The sequence below is a fragment of the Cnephaeus nilssonii genome (assembly GCF_951640355.1).
Source record: "Cnephaeus nilssonii genome assembly, chromosome: X".
In the NCBI taxonomy this organism is placed as follows: domain Eukaryota; kingdom Metazoa; phylum Chordata; class Mammalia; order Chiroptera; family Vespertilionidae; genus Cnephaeus; species Cnephaeus nilssonii.
The window spans coordinates 93,163,367-93,187,565 of NC_137071.1; the positions used below are offsets into that span (position 1 = coordinate 93,163,367).

At 38.2% G+C, this 24,199-nt stretch overlaps 1 protein-coding gene across 13 annotated transcripts in view; it reads right to left on the reverse strand.

Annotated features, from left to right (window-relative positions):
- Window positions 1-23,703, reverse strand: part of FMR1 (fragile X messenger ribonucleoprotein 1) — a 40,021-nt gene extending 16,318 nt beyond the window's left edge. For 5 of the 13 annotated variants that reach the window (XM_079765407.1, XM_079765415.1, XM_079765412.1 and 2 more), the window contains exons 1-9: window positions 23,409-23,703; window positions 10,901-10,953; window positions 6,709-6,802; window positions 3,903-3,974; window positions 3,473-3,621; window positions 2,344-2,437; window positions 2,142-2,258; window positions 1,033-1,203; window positions 863-941 (exon numbers count right to left, since the gene is read on the reverse strand). In XM_079765407.1, coding sequence (XP_079621533.1) covers window positions 863-941; window positions 1,033-1,203; window positions 2,142-2,258; window positions 2,344-2,437; window positions 3,473-3,621; window positions 3,903-3,974; window positions 6,709-6,802; window positions 10,901-10,953; window positions 23,409-23,459 — 880 coding nt within the window. In that variant the 5' untranslated portion in view covers window positions 23,460-23,703. The remainder of the gene's footprint in view (window positions 1-862; window positions 942-1,032; window positions 1,204-2,141; window positions 2,259-2,343; window positions 2,438-3,472; window positions 3,622-3,902; window positions 3,975-6,708; window positions 6,803-10,900; window positions 10,954-23,408) is intronic. The other 8 variants (XM_079765408.1, XM_079765406.1, XM_079765416.1 and 5 more) reach the window with 2 other exon arrangements.
- Between the last annotated feature and the right edge of the window lie 496 nt (window positions 23,704-24,199).

Consider the following 24,199-nt stretch of genomic DNA (forward strand, 5'->3'; position numbering starts at 1 on the left):
ACACACACACACACACACACTCACTCACTCACTCACTCACAATGGAATCGATCATTAAAAAGAATGATACCTTGCTATTTGTAACAGAACCTATGGACCTCTAGTAAAAATATAATTACCATTGATGTTGCAGAAAGCCCCAGAGACCTTTGGAGTTATAGCTTTGAAACTTACTAGATTTAAGCCTACATTAAGATTTTCAACTCTGAGATAATTAAGAATGCTATTGTTTTATAGCCTCATTAGAGGGATCAAATATGAATCTATTCCAAATTATAAAGCCCCAAAAATGTCATTCATTTTGAAAAAACATACTTAATTTTAATATATGTAAAATATACAGTGAAGAGGCTGTGCAAAATGTATCTTTCTTGGCACTAATTGGTTTGAACTAAACTAAACAAAGCAGTATCGTTTGTACACCTTCTGAAATGTAATCTTGGAGTATCACATTTACCTAATATTTTCTGTACACTGAAGCAATATATCATATTTCAAAGATTACATTTCAATTAAATGAGTTAAAATGAAATTCTATTGGTGTAAATGATTTACCAAACTTTTGTTTTTGTAGAGTATGTCAACAGGATATTTTTTCCATTGGTTTTTAGAGAGAGTGAAGGGGGGAGGGGGGCAGAGAAAGAAAGGGAGGGAGGGAGAGGGACAGGGAGAGAAACATCCACATGAGAGAGACACATCTATTGGTTGCCTCCCACATGTGCCCCAATGAGGGCAAGGGGTCAAACCTACAATCCAGGTATGTAGCCTTGACCGGGAATCCAACCCATGACCTTTCCTAGTGAGGGCCGGTGCTCTAATCACTTAGCATGTGGCCAGAGCTCAAAAGCAATTTCTGACTCACCCACTAAGTTCCTTGGAACTTGTATGACATCTTCGGCAAATTCAAGAAAGCTTCTAGCCTTTTTAACTGCATCCTGATCCTAATAAAAGGGGGGAAAAAGATTTAAACCAAAAGATGAACCATCTGAAATATTGGATTTTGTTTTAGAAAAGAACTAGTCAAATATTTACCTCTCCATAAATATGAAATGTGCAGGTATCTTCATCTAGATCGATAGCAGTGACCCCAGGTACTTTTCTAGCTTGCTGAATATTAGCACCATGAGTACCAATAGCTAGACCCATCAGATCTTCTCGTACAATAAACTGTTCATGAAATCTTGAGGCAAGCTGCCTTGAACTCTGATGGGAAATGTATATCTGATTAATATTATGCTTTTCAACTATTGAGACAACTGTATACCAGGGGCCTATAAATTAGTTTATGTTGGAAATTAACAGATTTTAGAAAATAACACCCACCCATAGCATAAGTTCTTTTTAGGTTACTGAAGGTCTCTATGCTATTTGAGATATTTTTGCTAATAGGAAAAGGCTTGTTGACAATTTTCCAAGGTAACTTTTGAAAACCTATTTGCAAGGCTGCTTTAGTTAACCAATGACATCAACAATATAGTGATTAAGAATCAGATCAAATGTTCCCAAATAAAAACCAGCTCACTGGGTCTGTTAGACTCTATGTTTTTTAAGTAAAAAAAAATTAAATAACATCTCCACAGAAAACTGCATTAGCTTCACTTTTATTAATGGACATTGGTTTATATATTCTAGAAACAGTGCCATTTGTATAACTTATCACTAGACACTGGGGTCTAGACAGCCCTTTGATGAAGTGATGGATGGCATTAAAATTACATCATCTCACCTCACCCCCCAACCTGAAAAAAGGGATTTATAAAAACTGTTGGTACAGTAATTAAATTACACTGAATAATTATAGAATGTCAAGGAATTACAACTTATCTTACATAGGCGCCTACAACCTAAAATGAGATCAGAGTCTGTAAGACCTAATGATCTGGATCCACACATACTATGAATTCTTTCAAATATTCAGTGATGACTGAACTAAGTTAAAATGACACCCAAAACTTGTGGATAAGCACTTTCTTTAAATATTATCAAAATTTAATATTTAGTTCTAGCATGACATTAATGAAGCCCAAACATATTAGTGACTCATGTTGAAAAACGAAAATTTCTTATCTGAATATGTGTATCTCTTTAATAGTAGTGAGGAAAGATAGGCATGCATACTAGTTTCTCATTATTCAACCTACCTCTAGTTGTTTACTGGCTTCTTCATTTCTCAGTATCAGAGACAGCTTAGTGCGCAGACTCCGAAAGTGCATGTCAATCAGCATGTGTGCTCGTTTTGCGGTGACTTCATTGATAGACTAAAAGATATAAATTAACAACATTATTATCAAAGCAAATGCCCCAAATGATACACACCAAAATAAACAACTCAAAAACACTCACCAAAATGACAAGCTGGTAAGTTTCTGGATCATAAGTTACAGAAAAGGCACCAACTGCCTTTTTAAAGTCTTTATGTGCTGATTCTTTGGCACACCTAAAAATAAAATAAATATCCATTGTGAAGTTAAAATGAGTGATTACCAAATACTGGCATAAATATATGCAGAGATTTCCACTTAGAATTGTGGATTCATATTAAATTTGATTTATGCAAGAAATACTTATATCAATTTAAAGGTTTAGTTCCTTTGCTGTTCACCTCTATCAAGCATTTGAGAATATAGAAAAAGGAAAAAAACAAAGTTATGTTCTTAAGGGATTTCGGATGGTATTAGATTACTAAAGGTGACATATTTAAGGAAGCCATTATTCCTCTGTAGGCTTCTTCATTTCAGTTATATATAAGTAAGTTATTTTCTTGAATTAACTATTGAAAACTATTGGGAATAGCTACAGGGTACCCAACTTTGTTTTTTTGTTTTTTTTCCCTAAAGTAAAACTGCTGACCAATTTAAGGAAGAGAAGGAAATGCACATGAATCAGAAGGCAAAAAAAGTACATGCCTATTCAATCTCTATAATCAAAATGTAAGATTCCTGTGTAGTTTGAACTGCAAGTTAATGTTTAAAGTACAGCATGTACAAATAAAACATTATATTCCTTTGATGCAATCTTTAAAAAGGAATCTCTTAACTAAAAGTCTTTAAGCATTACTCCAGATAAAGAGATGACCTTTTGAAGCTTCATTAGCCCTAGTTATTACATACTTACCTGAAAATATTAGCTAAAAGGGAAAAAAACCTGGAGTAATTTTCATTGTCTAGAATTTTATTTGTGACTTATGACAACCTGTATTAATCAGTTTCAAAACCTTAAAAGTCTGTTAACAAAGTTAGTTTATTTTAGAAAACAAATGTACATGAGCCAGGTATCTAGCCAAGTAAGTTTAAACAAGTGCAATGCGGCTTAGTTATATAACTAAAAAAGCTAAGCACGTTTTTTTTTCGCTACATTTTACAAACCATTTTCACTGAACTTAAAAATTGATTTTTATGATTTTAACATGTTTATTCTTTTAAACTCATTGCACATCACCTGTAAATTCTCAGTTTCTTGCCCATCAACTTACATTTGTCGTAAGTCTTCTGGCACATCCAGTTTGATTTTATGGAAGGTATCTTTTGTGGCAGGTTTGTTGGGATTAACTGATCGTAGACGTTCAATTGTGACAATTTCATTGTACGTAGCATCACATGCTGCATATTCTATCACATAAAACTGAGAGAAATAAATAAAATTCATTCCTGGTCATAGTATTTATAGAAAGAACCATAAGTTTGCCTATTCAGCAATTTTTAAATTCTCTTGAAGTCAAAAAACACTGTTTTTGATCAACTAACTGAAACACAAGAAACATACTTAACATATACAGAAAATATTGTAATAAAATGACTCACATTACTTATTACTTTAAAATAAAAATCCAGACTGAAATGTAGTACCTGGGTTTAGAAAAGGGAAATAGTATAAGAAAAAATTTTAAATATGCATTTTCCTACCTCACCCTTTATCATCCTCACTTTAGCTAACCACCAACAGCAAGGTTCTTTTTCATTTGCTCTGGAATAAACCTACACAAAAATTACAACAGAATATTTCATGATTAACATCACTCAGAAATTTATAGATTATCAGACATTGAGGAAAATTTCTTAAAATGACCCTATGTGTCTTTTGAACCCATATCCTGTATCCTTAAATCAGATTGTACACCTACAGCTAGACACAGATACATAATCAGAAGCTGCCTGATTACCTCAGAGAGCCCTGTAAAAAGAGTTTTCCTATTTATCTTATCTGTTCTAATTCAATAATAATTAGTACTCTGAATATGAATGCTCAGAAAAAGCTAACTGTCCATAAACCTGGGCATACTTTCCTTAGATACTTTGAAAGTTTAAAAAATTATCTAAAACAGTGGTTCTCAACCTTTCTAATGCTGCGACCCTTTAATACAGTTCATGTTGTGGTGACCCCCAACCATAAAATTATTTTCGTTGCTACTTCATAACTGTAATTTTGCTACTGTTAATGAGTCGTAATGTAAATATCTGTGTTTTCCGATGGTCTTAGGCTCTACAGCAGCGGTTCTCAACCTGTGGGTCGCAACCCACAGGTTGAGAACCGCTAGCAGGGCTGCATGGTCACTAAATGGATAAGGCCGCTGACCACTCACAGCCCACTGAAAATACCATCCTGGCATTCATGTCTCCTAGGGACTAAATGAAGAGATCCTTGGTCACTCTCTGTTCTCCTGTCTGCTCTCTACTAAAATGGACAACTCCACACTGGCAATCCTCTGGATACCACCTTCCTACTCTCACATCAATTTCTCTCATGACCACTTCAAAGTTCACTTACTATGTCCAGCATGGAACCTTTATTGAAGACAAATTAAGGTTAATAGGAAAAGAGACAATACAGCATACATGGGGAGAGAAACAGAAATACTCAGAAGCAGGAGCAGCAGCAGGGAGGACCACAAGGTGGGTGGGGAGGAGAGAACTGAAAGAAGCACAGAGCCTAAGGCTAACAAGCAACTCAAAGCTCCAACTCTTGTCTTTCTTTTACAACTGAAGTTAATAGTTATAACTATAATTGTAATAGTTATACAACACGGTGACTAAATACAACTAAACCAAACCTACCTTTCCCTCTTGCCTCCATGACTTCCTATTAACTTTGCCCTACCCAGAGAAATAACCTGGTAATTATTATGTAAAACAAAGAGGTTGCCCTGGCAACATTGTCCCATTGGTCCCCACCTGTCAGGTGACTAAGTTGGGGGAGGGGGGATAAAAACCTCTATCCCTCACTATTAAGAACATTCCTGATATAGACAGACCAAAAGACCTGGTATCTCACTTCCCTTTTATAACTTAAGTTAATGGTAATACAATACAGTGACTAAATACTACTTAATTTAACCTACCTTCCCCTCTTGCCACCATCAATCCCTTTCAACTCTGCTCTAGCCAGACCAGTAACCTCAGTTATTATTGTTAGGCAATATAGGGAGGTCACCCTAGCAACAGGGTCTCATTGGTTACCACCTGTCATGTGATTCATTTGGAAAAAAAAAAGTCCCATTTATCGATCCAAACAGTGTTATGAGAACTCCCAATATAGACAGACCAAATGTCCTGATTCATGCCTTCAGGAAGCTTGTAGTCTCCCAGGGAAAATGAACAGTTAAAGGTCCTCAAGTATAAACAGTTTTTAGTTCTCTACTGGGACCCCTCATAAAACCAAGTCCAGTTCCTTACACCTAGTAGGTACTGAGTACATTTTTGGTAAATAAATAGTACTTTATTCTATTTCTAATTTATAATTGTAGAGAAAAGAACACAGACCTGAACATCCAGAGACCTTCTCTGAGCACTCCTACCCCTACATCACCTTCTATCCTGAATTTTTTTTCTTCCTAGGACTTACACCTGCCATGTTAGCAATCCTCACTAGAATGTGACCTCATAAAGGCAGGGACTCTTCTGTTTCACTGCATCATCTGTACCTAGTACAAAAAATAAGAATTCAAAGACCTAGTATATTTTACCTTACCTGTACAAATGTCTATTTAACTGCTTCCTTAATACACACATACTCATAAAGTAGCATCTACTAACAAGGCATTGTGGAGAAAGAAGAAACTTAAAAATGGTGTGTGTGAAAGATGAGGAAAGAGAGGATACTACACAGACCAATCATAACATAACCAGACTCTAAGTGTCTTAAGCCATGACCCCCAATTTTCTGTAACTAGAGAAAACACAAACACAATGTTTCTGTTAATGTGTTACATCTCCACAGCACCTTTTGGTCAAAGACATAAATAGCACATGAGCTGGTGGTTCACAGCATGCCCTATAAAAAGGTTTTACCTACATTCGTATATACTAAAATGCATACATGGCTTTGAAAAAATATACCAGGATGATTTACTACTACTTTTTACTACTACTTAAAGAAATTCTAGGATGATGCTCTATTATGAAGTTATGATTTTTTTCCTTTGTAAAACTAATTTTCCTGATCCAAAGATTCAGAGATTGAAGGAAGCAAGAAAAGAAGTATTAGTGGGCAAAGGAAAGCAGTGGTGATTTTCAAAGATGGGCCCAAAATTGCTACTCAGGCAGCCACATTTAAGCATCATATATTGTTTCAAATTAAAAACAAATGTCCATCACTGCTAAAATTCTCAAGGTAGTTTAAACAGTGTCAAAAACAAGGAGTACAAAAGGCACAGGGAATTTAAATGCTCCTGCTCCTTCAGTGCTCAATAACTTGATGACATGGGAAACTTACCTCAACTTCATCACTTTCATTTATATCTTTATTATAACCTACAGGTGGTGGGAATCTCACATCATGGAATGGAATCTGCCTCTCTGGCTGCCAGCTGCAAATAAGCAAACACAATTATTTAACAAGCTTGTTGGTTTAATAGAAACAATGACCATGATGCCATCAACTTTGGTTAAATGTGACCCTCTGTTTTTCTAATTTAATGAAGCAAATGCTTTAAAACTGTCAGTGTTTTGCTGAGTGGGGCACAAGGGCAATATAGATACATCTCAACAAAGTCTGCATGCAGCACAGGAGCCTTGTACTTCTATTTGGAATATTTCTTTAAACACAACAGATCAACATTACAATTTTCCAAACAAGTTTTTTGTCATTAATTCCAACCTCTAAAAGTTCTAAATGTAAGGTCACAACAGCAATTTCCTTTGATGCTTAAATTAAATATGTTAGTATTAGTAAATGTTAGTAATACCATCACCATACTTCTACTTGCAAAGGAATTTTAACCACATTCCAATTACCATAGAAACTGGTACTAAATGCCATCTAATTCCCAAGCAAAATGGGGCAGTCAGCACATTAGCAATTCAGAACTCACTTTTCCCTATTTAAATTTTAGATCCCACGATGTGGCCAATTCTTGCCATGGATAGCTGGCGGCTGATCAGTATGGTGGGGCCTGATGGGGTCTCCTATACCACAGAAACCCAATGGAGACAGCCTATAGAAGTTCAGTAAGTTGCCTATGTGTTTTTTTTTTGTTTGTTTTTTTAATTTTAAATGATATGGAACAATTTTGAAAAACACGAAATTATTCTTTTATATTCACAATGATATAAAATACTAAAAGACAAACTTAAAAAAAAAAACACTGGAGGATTCAACTGCTAGAGCAGTCATTTCTGGTTTTTGTTTTGTTTTGTTTTGTTTACTAAAGAGCTTTCTTAGTAAAATCCTATTGAGAAAAGTACAACTTTTTTAAAAGAAGAGCTATTATATAAGACAGGAGGATAGGTAATTAAGTCAGAATGTGTGGAAATCTGATGAGGACCTATATTAGCCTGATCCCTTTATCTAGTATTATACATACTTGAAAACTATAAAACAAAAAAATTATCTTTACCTCAGGAAAGCCTTTTTCAACTTACTAAAAACCAATGACTTTTAACATGTTACAAATCATTGCTAAATTCGATTCGTAAAGCAAGTAATAATACATGATATAATTTTCTTGGTTCCTAGGATATTTTTCCTGTTGATCTCCAGAGACAGTGGAAGGGAGAGAGGAAGAGGATAGAGAAACATCCACATGAGAGAGACACATCAGTTGGCTGCCTCCCGCACCCTACCGGGGCTGGGGAACCTGCAACTGAGGTGCATGCCCTTGACTGGGAATCGAACCTGAGAGCCTTTGGTCCACAGGTCGGAGCTCTAAACACTGAGCCAAACCGGCCAGGGTAAAAAATTCTAATTCTTTATTCAAAATACATGAACTGGGGAAGGTAAAAAAAAAAAAAGCATGTAAAACAATTTTGTATTACAGTAATAGGAGGTTATGATTGAAAGGAAGGGTAAATATAGTCCGAAGTTCCATAAAATATTAGTTGTTTTTCTGTTAAAAATAAAACAAAAAGGGGCCAAGAGACTACTTTGGTAGGGACCTAGCAAGTCCTGGTGATGTGCTTAAATACAGCGTTGACTCTAAAACATACTCTATGAATTCAAGGAAAAAGAGTTTATCAATTTCAAATTCCAGAGATGGCAGATAGCTTGAAGATAAATTTTTATACAGCTATAATACACAAGAGAAGTAGTAGGTCCAAAGATATAATAATTTTAAGTTTATAGTAGAAATTTGATTGAAAACAAGAGAAATGATCTGATAAATCAGTGTGTAAACTGATTCTTAAATGCAGAGGAAATGACTATTTGCTTAATACTCTAGATCAGTGGTCGGCAAACTCATTAGTCAACAGAGCCAAATATCAACGGTACAACTATTGAAATTTCTTTTGAGAGACAAATTTTTTAAATTTAAACTTCTTCTAATGCCACTTCTTCAAAATAGACTCATCGAGACCATGGTATTTTGTGGAAGAGCCACACTCAAGGTGCCAAAGAGCCGCATGTGGCTCGCTAGCTGCAGTTTGCCGACCATGGCTCTAGATTAAGGACTACAGGAGAAACTAAGAGTGGCAAATAAAGATAACTCTCCTTTTTTGGGAAACAGTGTTTAACTAGTGATTGGAGCAAGTAGTAAAGAGTATAATTATGAGAAAAAAAATTACTCTCCAAGTTACCAAAGATTCCTCTGTTAGAGGTGTGATGCTATTGTTTCGTGTATAACCATGGATACCGGAAATAGCAGAAATGCAGATTCTAGAACTTTTGGCTCTATGTATACAGAGAAAGGTATTCTAACTATAATTTGGACTGAAATTATTAGTCTAGAACTAAGAACAGAGTCGGATACACTAAATCCTTTTATCTCTGTCCCCCTAAATGTGTTTTAGGGATCAGAGAATACTACTTTGCCCTGTTGGTAGCTAAAAAAATCTGTGAACAATCTAATTACAGTACGTCTGGGTCAGATACTATATTTTAACAGACTTATTGAGATATATAATTCACATATCATATAATCCATCCACTTAAGTGTATGTACAATGTAATGATTTTAAGTATAGTCACAGATATGTGCAACCATTACCAGTCAATTTTAGAACATTTTCATCATCTCAATAAGAAATCCTATACTAGCCAAAACCGGTTTGGCTCAGTGGATAGAGCGTCTGGCCTGCGTACTGAAAGGTCCCAGGTTTCTATTCCAGTCAAGGGCATGTACCTTGGTTGTGGGCACATCCCCAGTAGGGGGTGTGCAAGAGGCAGCTGATCGATGATTCTCTCTCATCGATGTTTCTAACTCTCCATCCCTCCCTCTCTCTTTCTCTCTGTAAAAAATCAATAAAATATATTTAAAAAAAGAAAAAAAGAAATCCTATACTCTAGCTGTGGCTCCCTATCCCCCCAAGTGCTAAGCAACTACTTACTAATCTATTTCTTCTCTCTGTAAATTTGTAATTTGCTTTTGATGTACTATTAATTCTCTTGGTATATAAAAGCCAAAATGTTATCATTGTTGACTACTCTTCAGACTTCAATAAAATCCTAATATCATGACCATGTCTACACGACAGTCAAGGAGTTTGTTTGTACTTTAGAATCTTGAATGGCTACTCTGAAAATAGCCTTTATTAGCAATCAAAAATCTTAGTAAACATAGATACAGACAACAGACTGACAGTTGTCAGATGGGAGGAGGTAAGGGGGGCTGGGTGAAAAGGATGAAGGAATTAAGCAGTATAAATTGGTAGTTACAGAATAGTCACAGAGATGTGGATTACAGCATAGCGAATATAGTCAACAGTGTCATAATCACTATGTGTGGCCAGGTGTGGGCTTGGGCACCAGGGGGACCACTCTGTAAAGTGCAGGATTTTTCTGGCCACTTTTCTGTACATCTGAAATTGATACAGAATAACATTGAATATAAAATGTAATTGAAAACAAGTTTTAAGCAAGAGACTGGTCTCCCCAAATAAAATAACATCTACATTACTGATACTTTTGTATAGATAATATTCCTAGACCTATAAATATGATGTTTACTCATCTAGCAGAAGAAAGCACAAAAGATCAGTTACCACTATTTTTGAATATAAATACTAGTATATGTAACAAGTAAAAAATAAGTTAAGGGGTAAACATGATTATTTCCAATAAAATATACTAGAAAACTAAAACCACTAATTTTAGATTTAATGTTACAAAACTCACATCAATTTTACCAATACCTGTGAATCCATTAATTTTCATCTTTTAACAATTACAAATATTCCTATCCAAACTCTCAGTTATTAATAGAGAAGGATCTGGTTTCTTTCTCCACATTCAAGGAAACTGAGATGTAAGGATCAAGATTTTACAAAAGGAATCTCTGAGGTCATTAGCAGGAACAGTTTATCCACTGGTTTAATACTGAATTGTTCACGAACTTCCTGGTCAGTAACATGAAGATCCATTCCTGAAAAACACTCAAACTAGACTTGAATTTTTTTAATGAGGAGTAAAAGGAATAATTAGCATAAAATATTAAAGAACGTGAACACTAAAATTACATCAAGACACTTACTTGTTTTCAAATGCAACTGTTATTGAATCTTCATGAACGTCCTTTACAAAGGCCTGTAAAAACAAACAGTTAAATTACCTTCTAAACTTGAAGATCTTTTGTTTTTAGTTAAATTTCACAGATACCAAAAAAAAAAAAATTACACCGATACCAAATATTTTATGTTTAAGAATAAAATGGAGCCCGGCTGGTGTGGCTCAGTGGTTGAGCATTGACCCATGAACCAAGAGGTTTCCAGTTCAATTCCCAGTCAGGGCATATGCAGGGGGCTGTGGGCTCGATCCCCAGTGGGGGGGCATGCAAGAGGCATCCCATCGATGTTCTTTTCTCATTGATGTTTCTATCTCTCTATCCCTCTTCCTTCCTCTCTAAAATCAATACATATTTTTTTAAAAAGAATAAAATGGAGATTTAAATGAAAGTTTGTTCATTTTATGAGAATAACTCATTCATGAATCACATCTATATGTAGTCACCTACTCTGTGCTAGGCCCTGGGAATATTGATTAGTTAAAACAAAACATGAAAAACTGCTCCAGAGTTCAGCATCTAATAGGAGAGGTAGTGAGTACAAAGCTGGAGGTATACTTCAGGCTACAATTATTGGAAACTATAAAACTTGTTCCAGAGCCCTATGCCAGAGCCCTTAGCACAGCTGTTGTAACATATCTTTTTCTCCTTAATAAAAATGTTAGTATCTATACTAATAATAGAGGAATGTGCAAATTGTCCAGGACGCCGTCACAGTAACGACCGAACAACAGGCTGCGTGGGGCGGCCAGGCCAGCAGGGGTGTTAGTGAGGGACTACCAAACAACTGAACAGCAGGCTACATGGGCGACCAGGCTGGCAGGGGGGTTAGTGAGGGACGACTGAACAGCAGGCTGTGTGGGGCAACCAAGCCGGCAGGGGAGGCAGTTGAGGGCGACCAGGCTGGCAGTGGGGGGCAGTTGGGGGCGAGCATGCCGGCCAGGGGGTGGTGGTGGCAGTAGGGAGTGATCAGGCCGGCAGGAGGGGGGCAGTTGGGGGCGACTAGGCCAGAAGGGGGGGTAGTTGGGGGCGACCAGGCTGGCAGGGGGGGCAGTTAGGGGCGATCAGGCTGGCAGGCAGGTGAGCAGTTAGGAGCCAGCAGTCCCAGACTGAGAGAGGGATTGGGCCTAAACTGTCAGTCGGACATCCCCCAAGGGGTCCCAGATTGGAAAGGGTGCTGGCTGGGCTGAGGGGATCCCCCCTCCAGTGCATGAATGTCATGCACCAGGCCTCTAGTACAGTAATAACTAAATGTAACTGTAAAAACTGCAAATCTATATATACACAAGTATACTAAATTTTCTTTAACAACAATATACTTCTAATACCACTAAAATGCCCCATTACTAGAGTTTAATTAAATTCTCAATCTCATATGTACTTGGAGAAAAATATAGTAATATATAGCACAGAGGTTTAACTCTTTAAAATCTGATACCACAATTGCTAGTAACCTGCAGAAAGACATAACAAAAGTAATAGCTAATTATGGGGAATTACTTAATCAGTATGCTGTGCATAATTCTATAAAATAACATAACAAAAGTTAACAGCTAACTCATTAGTAAGAATTTGTTAATCAGCATGCTGTCGGTAATTCTGTAAAATTAAGTTTAACAGGAGCGGAATGTTTTGTTTTTGTTTTCTGACAAGTAAAGGAGTAGGACAAACCATAAAGAAACCCAAGGAGCTTTATATCTTAATTCATTTTATAATGGCTTGAGAGATTTAAGCTTCTTACTCAAATTTGTTCTGTACTTTTCTCTTCTGTAGTTTTTCTCTACCTGCAAAGATTATGGCCAAATTCTTCTGGCTGTAAAAGTCCCTTCATGACCTGGCTCCACTGCTTATCTCTCCAAGCTTCATCTATCAAATCCTTGGAGGTTGTGACCCAGCAGTGCTAAACTACTTGGGCCTCTCTTTGTAAATGCTTTTTCTTCTTTCCAATTGTCCTTCCCATCCTTTAACTTAGCTACTTCCTATTGGTCTTTTAGGTTTCAGTTCAGATCTCACCTTGTATTAGAAAACCCTGAGGACTAAGTTAAATTGTCTTCTTCATTCTTATACATCCTATGCTTATCACTTCTATAAACATATCCCATTTATTACTATTGCTCATTTTTCCACTAACAGCAAACTTCCTGGGGGTAAGGGCACAGGTCTTGAGTGACTACTAAAAACTGTATGAGTAGTTATTAAGTGGATCATTGCCTAAGGGTTTCCTATGCTAACTTTGGAGGAAAGGTATGTGTGTTAGAGGGAAGGTGTGTAGATGTGTTGATCAGGAAGACACACAAGAAGATAAGGTTCCTATTGAGTTTTAAAAGAAGAATTAGCACAACAAAAGGGAGTGGAGGTTAGGGAGGCACAGGCCTAGGCTAAGGGGCAGCAGGAACAAAGGCTTAGAATTGGAGAAATGGGTGTGGTAGAAGGGCCACTGCTTTTGTCTAAAGTTTTATTTTGCATATTTTGGCAGTACAGTTGACCTGTGAACAACATGGGTTTGAATTGCATGGGTCCACTTACACATGGATTTTTTTATAAGTACCTGTACTGTTTTTGATCCACACTGGAGACTGCAGATGTAAAGGGCCTACTATGCATTCATCTATACAATTTTATATAGCAGATTTGAGCATCCAAGGATTTTGGTTTTCACGGGGAATTCTGGAACCAATCTCCCACAAATACCAGGGGAAAACTAAGTTTTGGGGGAGTCAAAAGTTATACACAGATTTTTTTTTAATGCATGGAGGTTTGCACCCCTAACCCGAGGATTATTCAAAGGTCAAATGTAATTAATATTAATTCCTTACTGTATATTAGATGCTGAAAATGTTAACACCTTTAGTTAGGTAAAAGAACTTTATTACTGCTGGATGAAAAACTGTTGCCATTAAATCAGGTGTCTTTCCAATACTATTGCCATTGTGTAAAACTGTGCCACCCACCTTAGCAGCCACTGGTCATATGTGACTTTCTATATTTAAGTTAATTACAATGAAATAAAATTAAAAATAAGTCTCCTGCTCATACTTGCCACATTTCAATTGCTCAATAGCCACACATGGCTTAGTGCCTACTGTAGGGGACAGCGTAAATAGAAACTATTCCTTTCATCGAATAAAGATCCACTGGACGATACTGATTTAAAACATCTACAAATGTTGGGGATTATTTTCAAAACCACCTTAAAAGCACTCTGAAATCCATTATTTCATTGCTATATATTTTTTTCTATTTGCCAAAAAGATATTGCACAGTTTAATCAGATTCATTCACCACATTTGTCTATTTCCTAAATCAAACATTCCCTCAAAGGAGGAAGATCTACAACTGTTGTGACTATTTAAAACAAAACAAAACAAAAATGCTTTCAAATACTCTGAAAGCAATTCTTGATGTAGTGTCAGAAATGGTTTGAGTAATCATCACAGCCTACCAGGGCCACTGCCTTTGAGTTAAGGAGGCTTATCTGTATATAGATGGATATTTGTATGATTGTTCCAAAATCAGTCATCTTTGGTCACTGTTTGCATATTAAGTTAATACAGAAGGCATGTAACTAACTGGTTTCTTCAGCACTCACGCCAAGAACCGCCTCCTATGACTTCTAAGGCCTTTTGCTAAACTGTCACTTCCAACGAGGGTCCCATCTTCCTGTTTCTTATTATTTCTCCAATAACCCTCCTTTTGGCCCTGTCCTTCCCTTACCCCAACATTCGTACTCTCCCTTCCCTGGCCACTTCCAGAGCACTATCATACCACCCACCACCAACTTGGAGAACTACATTTTGTTGTAATCCCTATCTATCTATATCAAGCAAAATTGGTGTTTGTGGAGAAAATAGTCAAGTTGGTGTTTGGGGAGGGGATTTCTGAGAGGTTATCAAAGAAGGCAGATTGAATGGGTTTGAATGACTACATAAAGGGAGCTATACTGAATGAGAGCTAGGGCTCTTGTAAGAGTCAATAAACTTAGCGGTTAAAAATTTTGCTGTGAATGATATCTAGATTCAAAATCCTGATTCTACCACATCATAGCTGTGGAAATCTCCAAAAAGTGGTTTAGACCTTAGATTCCTCATTCATCTGCAAGTAAGGAACAGATACAGGGGAACAGGACCTGCCTTTTAATACCGTTGTAATAAAATCACACATGTCCAGTGTCTAGCACAATGCCTGGCACATAGTTGTCATTAATTAATTTAGAGGTAAAGCATAGAGGAACACACTTTATAAAAGATGCAGAGCCCTGACCGGTTTGGCTCAGTGGATGGAGCGTTGGCCTGCGATCTGAAGGGTCCCAGGTTCTATTCTGGTCAAGGGCATGTACCTTTGTTGCGGACACATCCCCCAGTGGGGAGTGTGCAGGAGGCAGCTGATGATGTTTCTCTCTCTCATCGATGTTTCTAACTCTCTATCCCTCTCTCTTCCTCTCTGTAAAAACATCAATAAAATGTATTTAAAAAAAAAAAGATGCAGAACCGTAAGTGCTCTTGCATTTCAGTTACATCTCAACAAAATCACACTTTTAAAGATTTAAAAATTGAGACAGAAAAATAAATGGCTATTTCCTCAAAGATAGATAGTAAATACTAAAAGGTTATTTAGACTCTGAGAGAGAAAAAATGCGATGAAAATCTTTGGGGTCTGAGAAAGGTGCTAAAGTGCAGCTAAAGACAGACACAAGTTCCCCATCAGGGGGAATAAATAGGAAATCAAAAAATCATTATGGGATTCCCAACTTATTGGCAACTGGCCCAAAGAGACAATCACAAAAGTCATACTTACCAAAGTGTATAATGACTAGAAATCCAATTCAAATATTACATTATCAGGATGGATGAAACTAAGAAGAAAATCCATCCCATTTGAGTGAACACTTACTGCCTCACTATACCTCACACCCTTTGGTTAGTAAATTCTCTCACAAGTGTGAGTCACGGGTCACAAGAGACTTTATCATGTAGAGAAATTTCATTGTAAGCCCCTGACCACTAATAAATATAACCTCTATATATCACTGGAGAGAGCACATATAGTGCAGTGATAATTCTCACTAGAGAAAACTTAAGAGCACTGCAAAATAATCCTTCAAAAGAAAACCTGTAAGAGATAGAGGATAGATAAAATATGTGATAAAATATGATTCAGCCTGGCTGGTGTGGCTCAGTGGTTGGGCATCGACCAATAAACCAGAAGGTAACGGTTACATTTCAGGTCAGGGCACACGCCCAGGTTGCAGGCTCAATCCCTAGTAGGGAGCATGCAGGAGGCAGCTCCCTCATCAGTGATGTTTCTATCTCACTCTCCCTTCTTCTCTCTGAAATCAATAAAAACATATTTTAAAAAATAATCTAAAAAAATTGTGATTCAAACCCAAGGTCTCACATATAAAGTTACTATGTAGGCAGTAACAAAATAAGGGAATGGATCAACCAAAGAATTTGTATGCATATATGCATGACCCATGGACATAGACAGTAGTATGATGAAGGCCTGGGGTGGGGGGCTAGGGCAGGCTAAAAGGGGTCAATGGGGGAAAAAGAGGGACATATGTAATATTTCCAACAATAAAGGTATTTTAAAAAACAAAATAAGGGAATGAACAACAAAAAGGGAAATGTACATAAACCTCATCAACAACCTTCCAACCATAGTGTATATCCAGCAGTTCACCCTGAACCAAAGACAACACACAAGTACAAAGAGAATAATATTAAAAGTTATTAATTTTCCTGTATGTATTCTAACTTAAAAAAAAAATCCATACACGAGGATATGTTTTTTATTGATATTTGAGAGAGAGTGAGAGAGAGAGAGAGAGAGAGAGAGAGAGAGAGAGAGAAACACTGATTAGTTGCCTCCGGTTCATGCACAACCAGGGAATTGAACCCGCAACCTAGGTATGTGCCCTGACTGGGAATCAAACCCACAACCTTTAGGTGCATTGGACAACACTCCAACCAACTAAGCCACCCGGAAGGGGCTGTAGTCTAACTTTTGAATAGTTCAATTCTACGTGCTCTCAATGTAACAAAAGCCAATTTCATAGCAAGGTCAAAGATTTCTAACTTTACTAGTATCTTTCTTAAAAAGCATTCATACAAAGAATGACAGTGTAATATTTCAGGTTGCATAAAAAGGAAACTGATACATTAGTTGAACATTTTACATGTCATGACATCTTTGTATCAACAGTAAAAAATGGCAACATAACCTTGCAACTTACTTAGAGAATGCTAAGGCAGTGCTACAGTAATCCTCTCTAATAAAATGGTAATATGCAAATTAACCATCACTCTGCTACATAAGCCACGCCCACCAGCCAATCAGGGCGAGTATGCAAATTAACCCCAATCCAAGATGGCTACAGCCACAGAGAGCAAGGTTTCCCAGGTAACAGAGCAAGCCAAGCTTTCCCATAGCGTTGCAGGCCTAAGCCTCCACTCAAGCTACAAAGTTTCAATTATAGAAGGTAAACAAATTCAAACAAATGGCGGCAGAATGGAGCTTGAGAGAGAAGGCCAGGGTTGCCGGCGGAAACAGGGGAAGCAAAGCTTTCCTCACACCCTGGCCGGGCCCACCCGCTTAAGGCTATAAAGTTTCAATTGTAGAAGGTGAATTAACTGCCACAGAAATGGCTGCCGCCCCGGAGGGAGCAGCAGGCTTGGCTCCGCTCCAGGCTACAAAGTTTCAATTGTAGAAGGAAAATAAATTCCAGATACCAGGCCTCCGCTTGGGTTGCCAGGGGGCGTGGCCGGCCTGCAAACCACCACAGGCCCCTCGCTCAGGCCACCCCTCACCCCAAGGGAACCCCACCCTGATCCGGGACACCCTTCAGGGCAAACCAGCTGGCCCCCACACGTGCACCAGGCCTCTATCCTATCTAATAAAAGTAATATACGGATTGATCATCACTCCAACACACAATATAGCTGCCCCCATGTGGTCAAAGATCCTGCCCCGATGTGGACACAAGATGGCCACTACAAGATGGCCAGCAGGGGAGGGCAGTTGGGAGGCACCCGGCCTGCAAGGGAGGGCAGTTGTGAGGGACCAGGCCTGCAAGGGAGGGCAGTTGAGAGGGACCAGGCTTGCAAGGGAGGGCAGTTGGAGGTGATCAACCCTGCAGGAGAGGGCAGTTAGGGGTAACCAGGCTGGCAGAGGAGGGAAGTTGGGGGCAAACAGGCTGGCAGGGGAGCAGTTAAGCATCAACCAGGCTGGCAGCGGAGTGGTTAGGGGGTGATCAGGCTGGCAGGCAGAAGCGGTTAGGGGCAATCAAGAAGGCAGGCAGGCAAGCAGTTGGGAGCCAGCAGTCCTGGATTGTGAGAGGGATGTCCGACTGCCCGTTTAGGCCCAATCCCACCAGGATCAGGCCTAAACGGGAAGTTGGACATCCCTCCAGGAGTCCCAGATTGGAGAGGGTACAGGCTGGGCTGAGGGACAACCCCCCGCCGTGCACGAATTTCGTGCACTGGGCTTCTAGTAAATACAATAAAAGATTACAGTGAAGTAAAAAAAAAAAAAAATGGGTAGGAAATCAAATCCAATTTATTTCTTCAAACTAAATTTCATCATTTCAGGAAGTCAGACTACCTGATCTCAAAACTCAGATCTGACCTTTACTAGCTAGTAATAGATCTCATCTATTTATAGATCTTATCTATAAAATGGGAACCACAGTACTTCAGAATGGGAGAATATTAAATAAATTAACAGAGGGAAAGCACCTAGAACAGTGCCTGGCACCTAGAAAGCTCTCAGCATCTGTTAACAGCAATCATAATCAGTAAGTACATTCCATAGTGGGTAGGAATCAGAAATCCAGTTATTACAGCACTGAATTTTGTATTTAATTCATTATTTGGAGGTTTTCAGAATGTTTGAGTATGAAGTTGGAAAAAACACAGTTTAAAAGGGGGAAATAATGCATCCATAAAGATACTGCATATTAAAAAAAAATTATTTAGACTCTCAGAAGAAAAAAATGTGGTTGAATTGAATAATTTATTTCCTCAAAGTACAGAATATCACCGGCATGCAAAGTTAGGTCTAGAGTAAGGTGACCAGACGTCCCGCTTTTGGCGGGACAGTCCCGATTTTTAACAATTTGTCCTGCGTCCTGCGGCGTTTTAAAAAAGTCCCGATTTTTGGAAAGAATGCAGGACAAGCTAGGGAACAGCGGGAGAACGGGAAGGGAATATACGGTTTTCGGTGGCCATGTGGCTATTTAGCCAGGATATGAGTTTTATATTATTTTTGTTAATTTTATAAATGTTAAACTTTAATAATAACAAATAATTGTTGAGAACTGATTATCGAGAACTGCTTATCAAAGTTCGCATTGTTGATCAGTTGTTAGAATTCGACCACCATTGTTTGGACTTAATGAACAATGGCATTTTTTGGGATTGGCAACGACGAAAACATTTTGTAACTGTCTCTCAGACGATACACATCGCACTGATACACATCGTACTGCATGCTAGTAAGCTAGTTAAACAAGTGATATCATTACAAATCAGCTATTCAGATAATTTAGGTAAGTAATTTATTTATTTCATAAATACATAAATTTTCTTGAATTTAGCAGACAGTACTCATATTATTTATATTTTATAGTGGCGGCAAAAAGTCTAGCGCCGTCCTTGAAAGTGACACTTACGGCAAATTCATGACCTTTTAAACAACGACAGCAATCTACCAAAAAAAAAATTCACTCAAATGAGAAATATGCCAAAGAATAAAATAATACTATACACAATTTTTTATTTATTATATTTGTAAATTGTACTTATGTTGAAATTTAAAAAAATATATTACAATATCATTTTTGCGTTCTATGAAAATTTTTGTTGCTCCATATAGACCAAATTTTTAATCAAGAACCCCCCTCCCAGCCCCCAGTCAATGGTGTCCCGCTTTACCAATGTTAAAATCTGGTCACCTTAGTCTAGAGACTTCAGAGGAAACATGAATAGTGCCTTATGCAAGTTTAGTAAAACAGTGATTTTTAGCAAGTTATGTAGCTGATATGACATGTTGGACCACTTATGTCTTCAGTAAAAAAAAAATAAAAAAATTCCCGGATTGTATATTTTGCCATCTTTAGCTGCTAGCTTCATATCACTGTTCACCAAATTAAAGTCTATCCTAAGATTCTAAACTTAAAAACATAAAATATATTAAAATATAATTTAGCAATAAGAATGTAGTTTATTATATTTACACCATATTACTTATCAGTCAGTATATAAGGTGTCCTCCAAAAATGTATATACATACTTTGAATAATTATAAAGGCAGTGTTTATTAAAATACATTTCTTTTTCAAAATTGAGCTATCAATTGTTAAAGTGCGTATACATTTTTTTGAGAAACCCTGTATTTTCAGAAAACAAAAAGGTTTCATATTTTATGTTTCCAACATACGACTTATCCATTTTTAGTAATTTCCATACTAGTATACAAAACCTAGGTATCTTGGGATGTATTAGTACATTCATATTGCAATGACATACATTCTACATTTAAAATGGAGTTAATTCATTACTATTCTCAATATATAACTCAGCAAAAGAAAAACCCAATAACAATAACAACAAAACCCCCACTGCACAATTTTAGGCAGATGCCCCTAGAATAAAGACTATATTTCAACATTATTCATTTAGAACTGCTTTGTAAAGATTTTGTGAGGTATAACACAAGTGTCTTCATGTCTTAAATAAGGTAAGGCTCTATAAGTTGTACACGTGACTATCATTTTCTAAGTCAAAGAAATAGCTAAGCGTAATAGTAGTGGTTTTGACAATTAATAAATCTAACTTCCAAATTTTTAAAAATAAACACCAGAGGGAAATATAGAAATGAGCTGTTACAATCTTAGGGTTTAGGTTTCATGGTTCTGTTAATTCTGCATCCTGAGCTTAAGTTATTTTTTAGAAAAAATAATTCAACTGTTGCCATATCTATCCAGTTTGTATTGCAAGGTTGTATAATGTGCTCACAGAAGATGAAGAACTGTCCCTTGTAATATGGTGGTTCTGTTAGGCAAATTAAAGTCTGAGTTCAATTATACTGAAGTTGTTTTGTTTTTAAAACCTTTTCTATCAATTTAATGAACCAGGTTCCTTTTTTTCATAAATTTAACATTTCTCCACAATAGTTTATTTTTTATTGGTCTTTATTTCCCATCTTTTCTGCCAATCCCACTGGACAAGCTACTTAGTTTACTTTTGTTTTACTTTTATAACTCACAACAATGAGTCCTATAAAAGTTTAAAACTTTTTTCATTATAGAAACTATTTTTCCACCAATACAGATCATTTGAGGTTTTCTTAAAAATAAACCTAACTAAATAAATAAAACAGCAATTTCATTACACACATTTGTTCAAATTTCCCCTCAGGAAACTATGGGATAGGACAACCCATTCTTTTTATTCACCTTAAAATTAAGCAACTTTGTTAAAAAACAAACAAACAAAAAAAAAAAAACAACTGGGATTGATAGCAAAGACAGAGGGCATTTTTTAGCAGGCTTAATTCACTTTATTTTTCTTGTATAAAAATATGTGGTGGCTTCTTATACTCCAATCGGTTTGCAAGCAAAATCATGGGTACAAATCATAGGTTGCTGGAAGAGAATGATAAATCCTTCAAGACCAGGATGTGCTACTTGCCCTGTATAGCAAGCAAACTCCACTACAAGACAGTAAGAGTGGCATCCAATCTAAGCTAATAACACAGATCAGAATATTGTTCAACCATTAGCCCCTGCTTATATTTATTTAATACTTAGCACCTCAAATCTAGTAAGCAAAACTGCCAATCTTGGAACCAGAGAAAATTCTACACAAACTAACTAGCAGATATTATGGATCCCTGAAATAAATGCAATCAAAATTTTGACTGCAGAGTCAACAGAAACAATTTTATATTGGTGAGACTTACGAACATAAATGTTGGGTTATTCTTCCTCCTTTTACAGCAAAATATTTTATCTTTTTGCTAAAAGTATGGAACACTTTATATACTTTACTCGCTTATGAAATATGTTGATTTCCAAATATCTCCATAAAATTGGTAAACACATATATAATTGAGTCAATTGTTTATTTTCCTTCAGCCAAATCAATCTCATTTGAAACATTTAAGTTATTCTATAATAAATTTAAGAATCATGCTGGATAATGGCAACAGCTACTTTACATGCTTTCTGTCATACACACCTTCTATTGCCAAGACTGTAGTAAGGTGAGATATTACCTGCAGAAGTTACAGAAGGATACTGAAGAGGAAACAAGAATTTATAGATTACTAGATCTAGAGTTAGTGTGTAACAACAGATGCACTACTGATACCTCAAAATATTTTTTAATCCTCCTTTTGAAAATGTAAGATATTAGTTGATTTGCAGTGGCATAACTTAAAAAAAACACACAGTAAAACCATCATGCCTATTTAAAACCTCAATAATACAATCCACTGCAACATGCACCATTCAGAGCGACAGTTAAGTATAAAACAATTATTTTTACTCATTTAAAAAAATTCCCTATAACATTCAGTTAATTTCCTGAAGTTTCATAGCATATATTCAGGTCTTTGGAGGGTTAAAATTTTGTTTTTTAAGTGGTAGAGTAGCTAATGTTTTTAGTTACTTAAGCATCTTTATTCCTGAATTTGCCCATATTTATAACGAGGTTGAGGGGCCACGAATATTCAAGATTACTAACTTCTTTAATACATTACTCGGATATGTCAGTGTTTTCCTGAAAGTTTTGGATCTAAAAATCTCTTCTGAAATCTACAAAGAGAAGCAACTAAAAATCAGTTGCCATTGTGATTTGGTAGTGGCTACAGCTTCTTACTACTCTTTCTTCACATCCCTTGCCCAGAACAGTGGAGCTCTCCGAAGTCCCAATGCTGGACCGAAAAAGAGAAGCCAAAGGAGATATCAAACCCCTCTGCAAGGCAGAAGGTGGCTCCACAGAAGCGCGCCCCCTCGCCCCCCCCCCCCCACCCCGGTCCTCAGCAACTACCATCACGTCAGGCCCTGATCCCACTGGGAGAGAATATTTAGGAAAAGAGAAATAAGCCATAAGCCATGCAGTCCCTTCACATAGATATCGGCCCTTCCTGCAGGGATCTCCAACCTGCCGCGAGCCAGCGCCCATTCCCAGCTCTCCCTGGCGGGGCTCAGCCCCCAAAAGGGGACCCTCTCCACCTGGTTCGCTTCTCATTCTGTTAGGCGCCAGGGCCGCTAACAGGAAAGGAAGCGAAGATCGAGGGGCTTCCTACAGGCCCAAGTCCGGTCCTTCCCTTTCAAACAACATCCCGCCTAGAGCGTCCTGGCCCCCAGGGCGCAGCACTAGGGAAGAGGGCCCCAGGCCTGCCTCCCGCCGAGGCCGACAAGAAAAGGGAGGGAAAGAAGGGCGAAGATGGGGCCTGCCCTGGAGCCAAGTACCTTGTAGAAAGCGCCATTGGAGCCCCGCACTTCCACCACCAGCTCCTCCATCTTCTCGACGGCCCTGCTGGCACCTGGAGTCCGTCCTGGAGAGGTGGTCTGCGGGCACTAGAGGCCCAGCCGCCGCCGCCGCCGCCGCCGCCTCCGCCGCCGCCGCCGCCGCGCTACCGCACGCCCCCCGGCAGAGGCGCCGCCGTCACCGCCGCCTGCTCTCACCGTAGGCTTACGGCCAGTCGAAGGCTGCCCCTCACCGGAAGTGAAACCGAAACGGAGCCGAACGACTGACTGAGGCCAAAGGCTCTGGCCGTTCCGCGTGTAAACAGTGAAACCACGTCACGTGATCGGCACCGCCCCTCCCCCCCGCCCACCCTCCCTCAGGGTTCGGCCCCTCATCCCCGCCCTCTCTCTGCGCGGGCCTTGGGGCGCGCGCCTGCGTACAGCCTGAAATCTGCTGCATACAACCTGAAATCTGCTTCGCGCGCGGACTTAGGGTTCCTGGACTCTGAGGAACGCGGGAAGGTGGGAAGGGCGGCGACTAGTCGTCTGGAAGGTGGAGGTCAGGCCGCCTGGCGTCTCTGGGGGACAGCTAGAGTGCCCATTCCTGTATAGAAGGGCAAATGGAAGCGTGGGAAAGGGCCTACCATAGCGATCAAGTGCATTCACTTAGAATCCTGGCGGGCTTGGTTTGGAGGTTTTTTTGTTTGTTTGTTTGTTTGTTTGTTTTTGAGTTTTGTTTTTTTAAAGTGGGGCAAAGCTTGATTGAGGTGAAGGTGGAGTGTGTGTGTGTGGTC